At 40.9% G+C, this 15,727-nt stretch overlaps 1 protein-coding gene across 1 annotated transcript in view; it reads left to right on the top strand.

Moving 5' to 3' along the window:
- The window catches only part of PLCH1 (phospholipase C eta 1), a 64,819-nt gene extending 49,706 nt beyond the window's left edge, over positions 1–15,113 (top strand). The window contains exons 14-22 of the mRNA XM_081088192.1: positions 301–480; positions 570–677; positions 2,035–2,159; positions 4,552–4,636; positions 6,509–6,655; positions 6,885–6,964; positions 8,316–8,375; positions 8,795–9,149; positions 11,746–15,113. Of these exons, the coding sequence (XP_080944318.1) occupies positions 301–480; positions 570–677; positions 2,035–2,159; positions 4,552–4,636; positions 6,509–6,655; positions 6,885–6,964; positions 8,316–8,375; positions 8,795–9,149; positions 11,746–13,829 (3,224 nt within the window). The 3' untranslated portion in view covers positions 13,830–15,113. The remainder of the gene's footprint in view (positions 1–300; positions 481–569; positions 678–2,034; positions 2,160–4,551; positions 4,637–6,508; positions 6,656–6,884; positions 6,965–8,315; positions 8,376–8,794; positions 9,150–11,745) is intronic.
- The last annotated feature ends 614 nt before the right edge of the window (positions 15,114–15,727 follow it).

Here is a 15,727-nt window from a genome sequence, read left to right as displayed (position 1 = left end):
CAGTTAGGGGCAATCAGGCAGGTAGAGGCAGTTAGGAGAGATTAGGCTGGCAGGGGAGAGCAGTTAGGGGCAAGATCAGGTCGGCAGGGGAGGGCAGTTAGGGGCTACCAGACAGGCAGGCAGAGGCAGTTAGGGGCGATCAGGTAGGCAGGCAGGGGGTTAGGGGCAATCAGGTAGGCATGCAGGTGATTGGTTAGGAGCCAGTAGTCCCAGATTGCGAGGGGGATGTCCGACTGCCGGTTTGCTTGCTTGTTTTGCTGTAGTTCTCACTTTTCTTTTTTCTTTATTAAAAATTGCCAGGAACCACAGGAAATGTGTTATCATTCAGTGAAACAAGAGCACACCAGGTGGTTCAGCAGAAATCAGAGCAGTTTATGATTTATAACCAAAAGCAACTCACAAGGATTTACCCCTCTGCCTACCGCATTGACTCCAGTAACTTCAACCCACTGCCCTACTGGAACGCAGGCTGCCAGCTAGGTGTGTACCCCTCGGGAAGGCGTGGTCCTCTGCCTGTCTTGAGTCTATGCTGACATTTTGCCTAATTCTCTCACTTTGAACTTGCACAGTGGCACTGAACTACCAGTCTGAAGGGCGAATCATGCAGTTAAACCGAGCCAAATTCAAGACAAATGGAAACTGTGGCTATGTCCTCAAACCCCAGCAAATGTGCAAAGGTATGTGTTAATTTCCGAGTCATGTATCTGAAGGCAGGTGGCCTCTATTGAAGGAGCCCTGTGGAAAGTGTGATGCCCCAGTGTTTAGCAACATGATTTCAAAAAAGAGGTAGGTTCAGGTTGGAGTGTAAATTAAAACTATTGTCACCCTATGATGTGTAGAATGTACCCTCCTGCGGTTTTGCATGTGAAGAAGGGCAGAGGTAGCAATGGATTGCCATCTGAAATCTAGTGCCCAGCATGACATTCATTGGGCATTACTTCTAAATTGGACTTTCTACCATTACTAAGGTTTGAGCCATCTCAGAAGCTTTCTTAGGGTGTATGAGTTGGAAATCTAGTGGCAAAATTAAAATACCACCTGAAACAATTTTATCAAGCCCTTTATTTTTTAAAATATATTTTTACTGATTTCAGAGAGGAAAGGAAAGGGACGGAGAGAGAGTGAGAGAGAAACATCAATGATGAGAAAGAATCATTGATTGGCTGCCTCCTACATGCCCCACAATGGGGATCAAGCCCACAACCCGGGCATGTGCCCTGACCAGGAATCGAACCGTGACCTCCTGCTTTATAGATCAATGCTCAACCACTGAGCCACACCTGCTAGGCTTATCAAGCTCTTTAGTCAGTATGTTCCAATTATAAAACAGTGCTAACAAAAGAGGAAAGATAATGTAGTGTTAGATTTAAAAAAAAGAACGTGTTTTTTTGGTTCTGCTTATTAAAATTCTCCAAATTGGATTTCTAATACAAGACAGTGCTAACAAGAAATAAAGATAATGTCATTGTAGATGGGGGAAAAAACATGTTTTTTTGGTTCTGTTTATTAAAATTCTCCAAATTGGATTTTTAACAATTCAGGTTAAATGTGTTGACAGGTGTATCTTCAGGATTCTGTACTTTGTATGTTTTTTTCCCTCTGCTATTTACTTAATTTCAGAAAGTCTTTCTGTTTGTTATATTTACCCTATAGCTGAGATAGTTTAGGTTAGGAAATTATTTAAATCTGACGTAACTGCTCCCCTCCCCTATACTATTGGCATTGGAGTAAAATGCTACTCCTGCCCCCGTGCCATGGTTGATAATTGCATCACAGACACTTGCTTTAAATTGGCCCATTTCTTTGAATGGGAGCATGGATTCTACCAAAAGCCACAGCTATGGAAATGCCAGCTGCTATTGCCTTCACGCAAAGGCCACACTGAGAGTTACCTGATAGTTTCTTGGCTCTAAGACGCACTCTAATAACTCAGCATTTGTCATTTCTTTTTTCTACAAGCTTTAGCTGTGTGTGTATGTGTTTGTGTTTCCATGCTACTAACGTTATATTTTAACATCTGCTTACTTGGCTTAGGTACTTTCAACCCTTTCTCTGGTGATCCACTTCCTGCCAACCCGAAAAAGCAGCTCATCCTGAAAGTGATCAGTGGACAACAACTTCCCAAACCTCCAGACTCCATGTTTGGAGACCGAGGAGAGGTAAGCCATGTGTGACCCAGTGGTTAATTTTGTGACTATCTTATTGGGTTCACACTTCATCCAAAATGTCAGGTGTGTGTGTGTGTGTGTATGTGTGTGTGTGTGTGTGTTTATAAATGAGCCACTGATCTCAGCTCACCAGATATTAACCAGCTCTTTTGGGCAGAGCACACACAGTCCTTGGAGGCATGAGTTCATATGATTCAATTCATTTTTCAAGACTGACATGGGCAATGCTAACATTCGGGTACAAAGAACAACTTTTTTATCAATAGAAACATTACATAAGAGTATGTCTTAATTTTCCATCCACATTCCTCATCCCCTCATCTCTGCTACACATCAGATACCTGCTCCTGGCCACATGCTGAACCTTGTCATTACTTGCTACACCTCTGTGGCATGATTTTAAAATGTCTCCTCTATGACCATAGCATCCTGTCTTCCCAGAGCTCTTATTCCATTGTTCCCATGACACCTGGTCTTGACCTTCTTGGCCACAGTTTTCTCCTGACCTGTCAGCCCTCCTATGTTCATGCCCTTCCTCTCAGGAGTGGCCCATCACTTTGGGCTCTTTGCCACTCCTACCTGTTAAACTGTCATTTCTGGACCGTGAATGTTATGGGAAACCATGCAGCTCTGCAGTTTAGTATTACCTTAAGCTCTTTGTCTTCATTAAATAGGTATCTCTTTACCTTTGTAATTAATACGTAGTTTGTGGAGTTAGTGTAAACTTTTAAATGTATAGGGACTGTCTTTCTTTGTAATTAAAACAAAACCCAACCTCCTTATCTTGGCTTATAAGGTTCTTTATCAGGATATTATGACCTTTTTGAGCCATGAGGACCTTCTCAAAATAATGTTTTTAAATGCATAAAATACCATAGGGCTACACAGAAACCAATTATATTAAAATTCACTTATCAAAATATTACAAACAAATTGTGATATGCAAATATATGTGTTCATTAAGGCAGTAAATGAATAGCAGGATTAGAGGTGGTCTAATAACTATTAGAATTTTAAGTTGTGATGAGTATAGCTGATACATGAAGATTTCTGCAACAACCAAAACGTGACTTGAGGACATCTGTGATTTCTATCAGAGACAAAATTGCAGTACTAATACTACTATGTTGTCCTTTAGTCAGAGGGTAATGAAAATACAGATAGAGGTTTTTCTCCCCACCCTGGCTTCCATTATCCTCTCATATTATTCATATTTCTGAGAATGAAATGACAATTTTTCTTGCTTCCAATCAGAAATTGTCATCTTTAATTTTCACCTTTTTTTTTTTTCTTTCCACATCTAGTAAATTACCATCTGCTAGGTGCCCTACCTCCCAAATCTCTTTCCGGTCTTGCTGCCACTATCTGATTCCATTCTTCTGGTGTCTCACCTGGGTTACGGTGGGCTGAAGCAGACACTGTTATCTCCGGCTCACAGATGAGGAATCTATATTCTCTTTACTCTCCAAGATCCTAAAAATGTATTTTCTTGGACTTCAATCATTCTCTCTGCTCTCTTGGGTCCCTTCAGGTTTGAGTCCTTCATTGCTCATTATCTGGAACCTGCACCAGGTAATGAGCCTCCAGATGGTCAGCAATGCAGGATGCCTTCCCCTAGAGGAGGAGTAATGTGGAGGGGGTGGGAGGAAGATAAGCACTCATATTTTTTCTTTTGATTATATTTTAATCTTTTTAAATATTTTAAAATTTATATTATAGCACCACTGATTTAACTACATTAAAATTCACAAATCAAATGAGGATAAGCTCTCTTAATGATTATGTAACCCAGTTCAAAGACAGCACCCCAGAATGCTTCTGTCCTTCCTAGTCAGTACTGCTCCCTCATCAAACACCAGCCCCTATCATAAGAGAGTAATTTTCAAACTTTTTGTAAACTTACTTTTACAGTATTCAGTCTTTTGGGTCTGGCTTGCTCAACATTATGTCTATATAGCAGAAATTTGTTTTTGTTCATTGTTGTATAGTATTCATTAAATGAATATTTCATAATGTAGCCATCCCACTCATAATAGACATTTAGGTTGTTTCCAGTGTGACTATTATGAATACAGCTGCTCTGAACATTTGTACAAAGACAAAAGCTCACATATCTGTTGGGTGTATACCCTGAACTGAAGTTGTAGATCATCGGATAAAGTTTGTATAGCATTAGTAGATATTGGCAAACAAAAATTTAATCCAATTTTTAAATTTCTGTCCCATGTAGCAGAATCTATTGCACCTAGTACATTTTCTTTTTCTTGTTAAGCACCTAATAAAATGGGTTACTGCTGAAATGTAGACATTTTGGCCAGTATTGTCATATTAATTAACACATGTGTAGAAATGTATGAGTTATTATAATACACTCTCTTTGTAGATCATCGATCCTTTTGTTGAAGTTGAAATTATTGGATTGCCAGTAGATTGCTGTAAAGATCAAACCCGTGTGGTGGATGACAATGGTAAGATGATAATCTGTGTTCACTTTAATCAGGGTGCTCTAGAAATAGAATTTGCACTGAAAAAGAAAAATGTGTCTACGTAGAACAGAAATTCCTAAAGTCCATAACTGCCATCTGAGTTTATGTTAAGGGCTATTCAACACATAAAACTAAGTAAACATGGATTAATGAATGAGATGTTTTGATGGGCAGGCTCTCAAGATTTTTGCTTTCAAAGCAAAAAATTTTTTCTCATGAAAAGAATAAATTATATTTTTAAGGGCTGAGTTAAAACTCCACTTAGGAAGATGCCTCCGTCCTGTTTTTATATTGTGTTTTTATTTTGCACATCTATGTCCTGATGATTTCCCCTGTTTTCTGGAGCATGTAAAACTCTAAGGCTCAGGCATCCTGCTCTGGCAAGTCTTCTTAAATATGCACACGTGGTGAGTGGGCAGCATTCTTGTCTTTTTGGCTATAATGTAAAGACCGCTTTCTTTAGCCAACCTTTGTGTCTTTTTCTTCGCAATCATCTAAAATTGTGTTTGTTTATATGTTTGATAAACATTATTGCATACTTGTTCTTCTCAATTCTCAAAACATTGGAGACATTAGAAATTCAAAGAGAGGCCTGAAGGGGAGTTTTTCTAAGCACTGGTTTAAGGAGAGGAATTTGGGGGTAAAAGCGTAGCACAAACTTCTTACTTGAATGCCATGCTTAAGAACTTCCTATATTGCATTTTCCTATCAGTGTTCAATAGCTTTTCTTCACCCAGAAGTAATTGAGAGGTCATCACTAAGTCAAGACAAAGAAAATCTCTTCTTTTGTTCAGGAGGGACTGCATTTCAATGCTTTTCAGCCCATAATTATGCCATTAGCTAAGGTGTTTAATAGGGTTAAATGCTGATGCCCCTTAGTGCATACATTATAATAAATTTTTTATTCATTTTTAGACAGGAAAAACTTATAGAGTACTTAAATTTTTATCAATTTAAATAATTATTTTATCTGAGAGAATCTTACCAAGAAATAAATGGAGTTTTGCTTTTAGAATTTGAATTGAATTATAGACCTTTCTATTTATTTTTAGTAGCTATAAAAATATGTCATCTGAATGTATTAAGGTCTTGCTTCACAAGAAGCCACTGGAAATCAATAATGAATAGCCTAATTAGGCTATGGTACTAATTGTGTGCCCCTAGGCACATTATTTTCTCTGAACATCAGTTTTTCAACTATAAAATTATTTATAAATACTATTTTCCTACTTTAAAAAAAGGAGCATGTGTTACCTGTGTAATTTTTGAAAGTTGGTAATATACATCTTTTTCTTAAATAGAAGAAAACAAAAACAAACCCTGACCTACCTACCACCCTTAGAAGATTGCCTTAAGAATTAAATAGCATGATATCTAAGCATTGAAATCTGCAAGAAACCTTCCTTATGAAACAGTTGCTAGTGATTATTGCAGCAGTAGAATTTTTGATGCGCGAGAGGCATAATTCTCTGGTGGGGGTTGGGGTGGGGGTGGGAATCATCCTTTATCATTTTATGCTAAAACATTCTGAGATCCCTACTATAGCTACTTTGACCTCATTGAAGCATCCTGAATATTGCGTGAAAGAGCTTTCTCTGCAGTGCAATTTGGCATCAAAGATTATTAGAATTGATGTAATCATTTACAGGCAATTTTCTTACCAATTATTTTCTAGCAATGGGGTAAATTCCGAGGCTTTATTTCAGTAAGGCATCCTGGGGCGGCTTGGTCTTCTGCATGAGTTTAATAACCATCGCAAGCAATTTTCACTGCCTGCTTTGCAGATGTTGTGGCCAATTCATTTTTATCCAATCCCTTCACTTTTCTGATTTTTCTTTTCCTGTTTTCTCTGAGGATTTAACCCTGTGTGGGAAGAAACCCTGACATTTACAGTACACATGCCAGAAATAGCTTTGGTTCGGTTCCTTGTGTGGGATCACGATCCTATTGGACGAGACTTCGTTGGGCAAAGAACTGTGACCTTCAGCAGCTTAGTGCCTGGTAGGTATGGCCTGGTCTTCCCTCTCTAGACTGGCCATTCCTTTTTCTTTGGAAGATTTAATATATGATGTTGATATACACAATGTATGACATGTTAAACGCGTTGTATGATAATATGTGTGTTGACATGCTCTGTGAAATGGAAAGTCAAAATCCCAATTTGACTGTACCAGTGGGGAAGCCAAATGCAAGTTCAATGAAAGAAAACGGCTTTCTCTTCTCTTATCAGGCTACCGGCATGTCTATTTGGAAGGGCTGACAGAAGCATCCATATTTGTCCACATAACAATCAATGAAATCTTTGGAAAGGTGAGAAAGATTATAGGGGTTAAAGCCGCTTGCAACTATCATATGGTCCTTAACAAAGTTATTTATTGACTGACTGCATCAAAGGACTGTACCTCTGAACAGAAAATTGCAGGGAAGCCCAGAGAGCCCTGTGCTGTCCTGCGCTCAGGTCCCCATCCACATGTGCTCCTTCTGCTCTTAGGGGTGTGTACCCATTCCTTTCCCCTCAGCGGGACCCTCTGGGCTTGACAGAAAACTCTCCTCTCAGGTGATCATTGGTTAACACAGTGGAGATAGAGTTAAATGTTGATTTTTATTTTAATTCTTAAAAAGTCCTGGCTGGCTGCAATGGGAAATGTAGTGTCTCAGCTGTTTGATGAATTACTTGTACTAACCAAGCTATGATTCCAGCCAGCTCTAGGCAGGCTGCCTTCATTGGATGCCACTGTATTTCATAGAAAACCTAAAACTCAAGAATGAATTTAAAGCCACCCACAGGACTTAAAAGACCACAAAAATGTATTCTAGTTCTCTCCTGACACTGCTCACTTCATTGTGCGACTCCCTTGAGGTTGATCAATCAACAGGCTATCCTCCGGTCATGCCAAGTAATTGGAGACTTGGCCACTGGAAGGCGCTTGCAGAACCAGAGGGGATTTGGAGGGACTCGGAGAGCATTGAGTAAGGCCCAGAAATACCGTGTTCTTTCCCAGGAAGAATGCGTAGCAGGGAGCTTCGCTGCAGAGGCATATACATCCTCTATGCCTCAGCTTTCTCACCTGTAAATGTGGAGTAAAAATAGTACCTACCTCGTAAATAAATAAATGTTATACTTAGAAATCTGCCTGGCCGAAGAGTGATGCAGTTTTATTCCTCGACTTTCTACGTTTAGTCCTGGGTTTCTGTTTGTGCTGCTTGTTGATATCTTTTCCTCTGGCCTAAATACACACAAATATAAACGATCGTAAAATGACTCTTGAATTTCTAGGAATCCCAGGGTAACGAAGTAGTTTTTCTAGTATTTATCATACTTGACAGAAATAATAAAATTCAGAAGCTGTTCAAAACTTGGTCCAGAAATAAATTAAAATATGAAAAAGAAAGTGTTCCACAGACTTCTCTCTTTTAATCAAGTGTCCATTTAGAAGTCATATAATTTATTACTTTCAAGGTCTGTTTGGGTTGGGATGCACAAACCGCCATGCGGTGGTGGTGGTGAGTGGAGCCATGAATGAACCCGTGGCTAAAATCACTGAAACCTCAAGGCAGGGTTTATAGAAGCATATATGCATTTTTTTTTCTTTTGTTTTCACTTGTGCCACCTTGAACTGAGCCCAAATTGTGTCTTGTCTGTTTGTCTCTTTCCTTGCAGTGGAGCCCTTTAATACTCAACCCCAGTTACACTATATTGCACTTTCTAGGAGCTACAAAGGTAGTTGCTCAGCGTGGCGCTTTGTTCTTGCTGACATATGTCTTTTTTAAAGTTACGGCCTCATGCTCTCTCATGTCACTCCATCTTCCCGCTTACCAGTTTGAAACACACATCCGTTGCTTTAAGGTGGCCGAAGTTTTTAACAGTCTGTTAACTGTGAAAACTTTTCCTGCCCCCTCGTCACCTCCGGGTAGGAAACTTCTGGAAGGCTGCCTTCCTCACAAAGTAAAGGTGGATAAGACGTGCATGACATTGTGCAAACATGCTGTGAGCTGCTGTTTCCTTGGTCTGAGTATATTGCAATGGCTGAAAATTTCCATTCTGTATTCCATTTTTCATGGAGCTGTCATTTTAAGAAAGGCAAGTTGTTGACACCACTGCCTTTGCTGACTTTGAGTTTGGTCCTTTTGTATCTCCAGAACAGACAGCTCCAAGGTCTGAAGGGACTGTTCAATAAGAACCCCAGGCACAGTTCTTCAGAAAGCAATTCCCATTACGTCCGGAAGCGATCGATTGGAGATCGGATTCTGCGCCGCACGGCCAGCGCGCCGGCCAAAGGCAGAAAAAAGAGCAAAATGGGCTTCCAGGAAGTGGTGGAGGTAAAGGACTCCGTGTCCGAGGCTGCAAGGGATCAGGATGGTGTGGTGAGGAGGACCACGAGGAGCCTGCAGGTGCGCCCGGTCTCGATGCCTGTTGACAAGTGCTTTCTGGGGGCTTTGTCGCTGCCTGTATCCGAAACAGCAAAAGACACCGATGGAAAAGAAAACTCTCTGGGTAAGATGCTTTAAGTTTCTCTAAAAAGAGACCCCTGTAAGCAGCATTTTGACCTCTAGTTATTATAATGTGGTTGACATTTTGTAGTCAAAGGAAAACACACTGAAAAATAAGTAATTGTTAAAGTTATTTTTTTAAAAAAAATATATATATTTGTATTGATTTCAAAGAGGAAGGGAGAGGGAACAAGAGATAGAAACACCAATGATGAGAATCATTGATCGGCTGCATCCAGCACGCCCCCTACTGGGGACTGAGCCTGCAACCCCGGGCATGTGCCCGACCGGGAATCGAACGATGACTTTCTTGTTCATAGGTCAACACTCAGCCACACCGGCCAGACTAAAGTGATTTTTTTAGACCAGATTTTAAACTTTGGGGAGAGGGTGATAGAAAAGGTTAAGCCTCAACTCACATTGACATCTGAGAGTGACAGTGAGTGATGAGACACCAGCAGGTGTGACTGCAGGGATCTGTTGGGTCTGGCAGGGAGAGGTGAAGCCTGCAGAATATGAGCAGAGAGACCTTGATCTTCTCGGTGGGCGCCATATATACTGATTGCTCTCAGGTTGAATAGGAATGTGTTGATTTTTCTGAAGTTGCATATAGTTGTTTTTCTCTCCCCAACATATAATACATTTCTGTGATTGGGAATGTTTATGGAGAAAGAGGGAAAACCAGATGTTAAAGCAAGTTACTATCTTCACTTAAACATCTCTGAGTCCTCAGAGGTAGCTCAGGCGCTGTTTTCCTGTGGCCTCATTTCCCTGATCCCTGGATGCTGCTGGGAAGGCAGCCTGCCTGCAGCTCCTTCCCGGTCATAGGCTCCTTAAGCGTGTTACTCAGCTTTTCCCCTAATTTGACCGTAATACCTCACTCATATCAAGACCTTGATAAGCAGTGCGGCTTGCCTTGCAATGTACCGAAGACTTCTTGGCTTGTGTCAGTGACTCCTCCTGCCTTATTCTAGATAATTTAGCACCAAAACTGTTTTCATTTGATGTCTCTGAAACAAGTATGTTTTAATTAAATCAGAATAATTTCAGACAAGTAGAATGTGATACCTATTTCTTTTGGGAAATTCTCCTTTTATCATGCAATCTAATTTCAATAATCGATTTTCTCACAAGCACCATTTTGCTTATATTGATTTTTATTTTAAAGATATTCTAGGGAGACACACCAATTTTTGAATCGCTTATTTGAATAAGAAAAGGGAGTTTAAAAGTCTGAAATTTTTTGCTAAGAGGAATATCAGAGGAAAGATGAAATACATGATTCAAAATTTATATTAGAATTCCATTTGGGAGAAAATAAAACTATATTTAATAAAAATTGGTAGTTATTCTGTCAATGCCAAAATTAAGATGTTAATACTATTAAGGTGAGTTAGAAAGTAATATTGAGGTGATGTTTCTTTTTTCCATTTAAAAAACAATTATATAAGTTAGTCTTTCATATATGTATATGTATATGTATATGTATATGTATATGTATAGATAAAATTTGTGGCAAATATGGAGCAATACATAGTCATGGAATGATTCAAGTTATAATGTAGAAAAAATATTAAGTGGAGAAAATACTGAATACAAAATTCTATACATAGTTCTATTCCTCTACAAAACTTACAGTGCCTGACTCTGAGTGGTAACATCATTGGAAATTTAATTATTTTCCTTATAATTTTAGGGTTTATCAAAGATTTATGATGAATACTTTTAGTTAGGAAAATATTTAATAATTAAACAAATTCTTTTTGTATAGATTATGACTGAAAGCATTGAAATACTATTAAAAGAATATATTCAAGAATTCTTAAACACCCAATATTGTCTTAGCACTATAATAAGCATAATGGGGTACCCCAAATTGCTGTGATTTGTGTGTTTTTACAGTTTTCTTTACTGTGCTTGTTATTTTCCTGCCTCTTTTAGGAGAGATTGCAATATAAAATGTGTGTACCAGAAACAAAAATATGATAACAGAAAATTAGGCATTCACAAGGGGATAGAATTAGTGACCAATTCTTCAATTTTACATTTTAAAGACAATATATTGACATTTTAATATATTTATTGCACCTTCCATTTTGTTTTAGAAATTATATTATATCTTTTGCCAGAATGATTTTTAAAAATAATATGATTTGTACTTTTAAAACATGCTTAACTCTGAAAACTTATAGTATCTTGCTTACAGGTACCACAATACTTTGTTTAACAGAGCTGTCTTGTTCTGTTTTTATTGCCATGCTTCTGTGTAGTACAAATCTGAATAGGAAACAACTTAAGGTAATCCTCACTGTAAAAGTATGGTAACTCATTGACATTTTTTTTTTGGATAATGAATATTACATCCTCCACTGATGTAATAGATATTCAAAGGGAAACTTCAGTGAAATTCCTATACATATATTTTACCATTTCTTCATCACACAGATACTTTGTTGAAAATCTATGCAATCCATAATTATATCCTTTCATGATGTGACAGATTTACATTCCCCATTTGTCTGTCTGAAGACAAACATGAGTGTGTGCAGCTTCTACATAAAGGGCTACACGTCACCTAAAATGTTGTTTGTTTCCTTCAGCAGAAGATGAGGATGGCAGCAGAAGTGGGAAGGCAAGTACAAAAGATCAACACTTTCCACATTTCAGCAAAAAGTTATCCTCTTCCTCCAGCGCTCTCCTCCACAAAGACATCAGCCAAGGGGACTCTGCTGTTTCTCCTACCAAGATGTCAATCACAGAACAGGAGGGAGTGCCAGGTCCCAAGGGTGGGAGAACCAAACCGACAGTGTCAGGTGATGGCCAGGAACACCGCTGCCGCAACAAATCCCTCTCCCCAAGGAAGCATTTGGCTCTTAATCCTGCAGTTAACCCAGCGCATGATCGGTATGGTGTGGAAACTAAGGAGAATGGGAATGCCGGGGGCTTTGTGGAAGGGAAAAGCGCCTTGTCAGGAAGCATCCTTTCTCAGAGCGATCTGGAGATTAAAACCGCGGATGGTGATGGCGGTAAGGGTCCAGCTACAACATCCTTTTCTTTGTCAGACGTCTCTACGCTCTGTCCTGACACACCTGACTTACATTCTACCGAGATTCTGCAGGAGAGTGACATTTCCCATCTTATCGACAATGTCACTTTAACGAATGAGAATGAGCCGGGCAGCTCCATCTCAGCGCTGATTGGCCAGTTTGAGGAGACCAGGGATCAGGCTAACCTCACAGTTGTTTCTCCTCTTCATGGCACCCGTATGAGGTCAGACCATCCTCCCTTGCCCACCATGGACCTAAAAATGCCCTTCCAGCATGACTTTCCCAAGGGAAAACCCAAGGCATCCTTACTCTGCTCAACTCCTGAGCGGATGGCATTCTTAAGTCCTGAGGCCTCTGAACGCTCAACACACACAGTGGTTTGTGAAACTGCCTGCACTCCTAACGTCTCTAAAGACAAACTAGATGATGACCCTTCTGCTAAGGCCAAGACAGGGGCCACGGAAAGCAACCTGCCGTGTTCCTCTAACACTTCTCACTGCTGGTTACCAAAAAGTCCCACCGATGGGAAAGACTGGGAAATCCTGAAGAACAGCCTCGCCCCTTCCACCGACCTGACCCTGGGAGACGGAATAGCTGACCCCACACTCTGTCTAATTTCTGGGGAGAGCAGTCTTGTGGAAATCGATGGAGACTCAGAAAATCTGTCTATAACCACCTATGATTATAGGCGAGAAGGCACAAGTCCCCTTGCTTCTCCTTTCAAACTGAAGTACAGCCGGGATGTGGTGGACCATTTCCAAAGAGGCTTGAGAAATGGCTACTGCAAAGCGACTCTCCACCCTCCTGTCTCAGAAATATTCAACACTAGTCAAGATGTCAAAAATCAAAGTCGTTCCTGTCGAGCCTATCAGGGTGCTGGTTTTATGCACAAGCACTTCTCCAATTCAGATGCAAAAATGAACCAGACCTGCGTGCCCCCGTCTGGTGCCCAAGACTTGCATGCCCCTGCGCCCAGGCAGCCCCAGCAGCCTCCTCTGCCTGTCCTGAAGCTGCCCAGTCCTTGCAAATCCAAAAGCCTGGGGGACTTAACGTCGGAGGACATCGCCTGCAATTTCGAAAGCAAGTACCAGTGTATCAGTAAGAGTTTTGTGACAACGGGCATCCGAGACAGGAAGGGTGTGGCTGTGAAGACACAGTCGTTAGAGCCTATGGATGCCCTGACCGAGCAGCTGCGGAAACTCGTGTCCTTCGAGCAGGAAGACAGCTGCCAGGTGCTGTATGCAAAGCAGGATGCCAATCAGCTCCCCAGGGCGCTGGTCAGAAAGCTGTCATCCAGGAGTCAGAGCAGAGTGCGCAATATTGCCAGCCGGGCCAAGGAGAAGCAGGAAGCCAACAAGCAAAAGGGTGTGAACCCCACCCACGTGGCTGGAGTGGTTCTTCGAAACAAGCCCGCGGCGCCCGCACCCGCGGGGAACCGGCACTCCACGGGCTCCTACATAGCCGGCTACCTGAGCAACGCCAAGGGCAGCTGCGTGGAGGGCCGGGGCATCCCCGAGGGCGCGTGCACAGCCCTGCACGCAGGCCACACCGACCAGCTTTGTTCGGATCATTCTGTTTTGCAGACAGAGCCAAGCAGCGATGATAAACCAGAAATTTATTTTCTTTTGAGACTGTGAGTTACATAATGCCACATTTTCCATGTTTACAAGGTATTCTGTAGGACTGTCAAGAGTTTTCAGTAAACAGGGTCCTTGGCTTTGAAATGATTTGGACGTGTATTTTTAAACTTGTGTTTTGGTCTGCCTTTGACTCCATGAGTTCTTCCTGCGTTTATGTATAGATTTGGGTGGCACTCCTCACGCACCTATATGATCTTTCTCCCCTGTGGTGTGAACTCTGTCGGTATGAAATATGTGCATGCCCTACATGCGAACCTTCTCAGCGGCTTGGGTGACAGTGTACGTATGTTTCACCTCTAATCACAGTCACCAATGTAGTCATTTTCACTCTCTAACCTGAGTTAGCTAAGAAGCTTTGCAAAGGACGGAGGGATGAATTCTTTATTTTAAAGCCATTGTCATCGTTCCTATTTTTCCTCCTTTGTTGAGAAGCCCAGATGCGTTTTTACAACTCGGTTAAAAGGTGGTTAAAATAGTTACCTTACCTTTTAAGATTTCTCTCTCCCAACCAGAATAAGAGTTCTGGTAGCTACTCCCCCCCACCCCAGACCCTCTCATTTTACAGCAGGCGGTGAGGGGGTGGAATAAAGCAAACTCCTGTATATAAGGACAAACTTGTTTGTTCTACATAAATTTTGTTACATATTTTTGCTAATGGCTTTGTATGTAACAGGAACACAGTTGCCAAGTTGTTTGTTGTACTTTGGAATTTTCTGATTAAATTATAGGCTGCAAATAATGGCTTTCAGAATGAGGGACTTCCAGACGCTAACAATGGTAGCAGAAATTGAAAGCTTCCCCCAAAGCTTTTGAGAAAAAAAAAAAAACAACCCACAAAACTTTATCCTAATAAAACCCAAGTGAATAGATAATTAGAAGAAATCTTTTCCTTCAGGGAGCCAAGTAACTATATTTTAGGACCCACATACATTATTTTCACTGTGAATCCATTTTTTATTGCATGTTCAGATGTCTCTCTTTGCTTTTTTGTAACATTCACTGCGATGATGTTCTCCGGGAATTCATGAAAATATAATTAAAGCAGATTTTTAAACACTTGGTGACCCTTTTTTTTTTTTTTTCAATTGAAGTTCATATGATGACTGTTAAGTAAGGAACTCAGAACACTTGGAAATATTTTCCTTTTCATCTCTTTTCAGCAGAAGGGGTAAGTTCTACAGGGGATGGTTTTAAGCAGCAGTTTATGTCTCTGGGTGTTTTCATTATGCTTCAAAGGCCCTATTTGTAAGGTGACTTGAAATGAAATCAAATATAATGAGTTCCTTGAATTTGGTGTTATTACTAGTTTAAAAATATTCCTTCCTGCAGGGGAGGGTGGTTGGGAAGAGATCAACCAATGAACTTGTATGCATATATGCATAACCCGTGGACAATGGGTGGTGAGGGCCTGGGTGGGGGAATGTGGGGAGGACGGGAGTGGGCTGGAAGAGGTTAATGGGAAAAAAGGAGGACCTATGTAATACTTTAAACAATAAAGATTAAAAAAAATTTCTTCCCAAATCCTGGGGGGCGGCCGGGGGGAAGAGGGGTGGGGGTGGGGGCGTGTTGGAAAAAGCAGGCAAGATGCTTTGTTTGGCAGATCAGACTACATAAAGCTTTGTTGTGTGAGGGAAGAGTGGGGAGGAAAGCAATCAGACCCTGGTTACCCTCAGTCCCCAGTTACCTTCCCCCAGTGCTGAGGGTCTTCCTCTCTTCGGACAAGTCCTGGGATGCTGGTTGGGATTGAAACGTAATGGTGAGAGGGAGAGTTACTCCTCCTCATTCCCTTAGTGAACTTGCGATGTTTTTGTCTTCTTGGGAGTTCTGAACCCACAAAGTTTGATCCTTAGACCTTGGCTTGTTTTTAAAGTGTACTTGTCTGAAAAGAGATCGGC

This window comes from Myotis nattereri (genome assembly GCF_964212035.1).
Source record: "Myotis nattereri genome assembly, chromosome: 3".
Classification (NCBI taxonomy): Eukaryota; Metazoa; Chordata; class Mammalia; order Chiroptera; family Vespertilionidae; genus Myotis; species Myotis nattereri.
The sequence above is the reverse complement of the archived record's forward strand: the minus strand, read 5'-3'. Positions and strand labels throughout refer to the sequence as shown.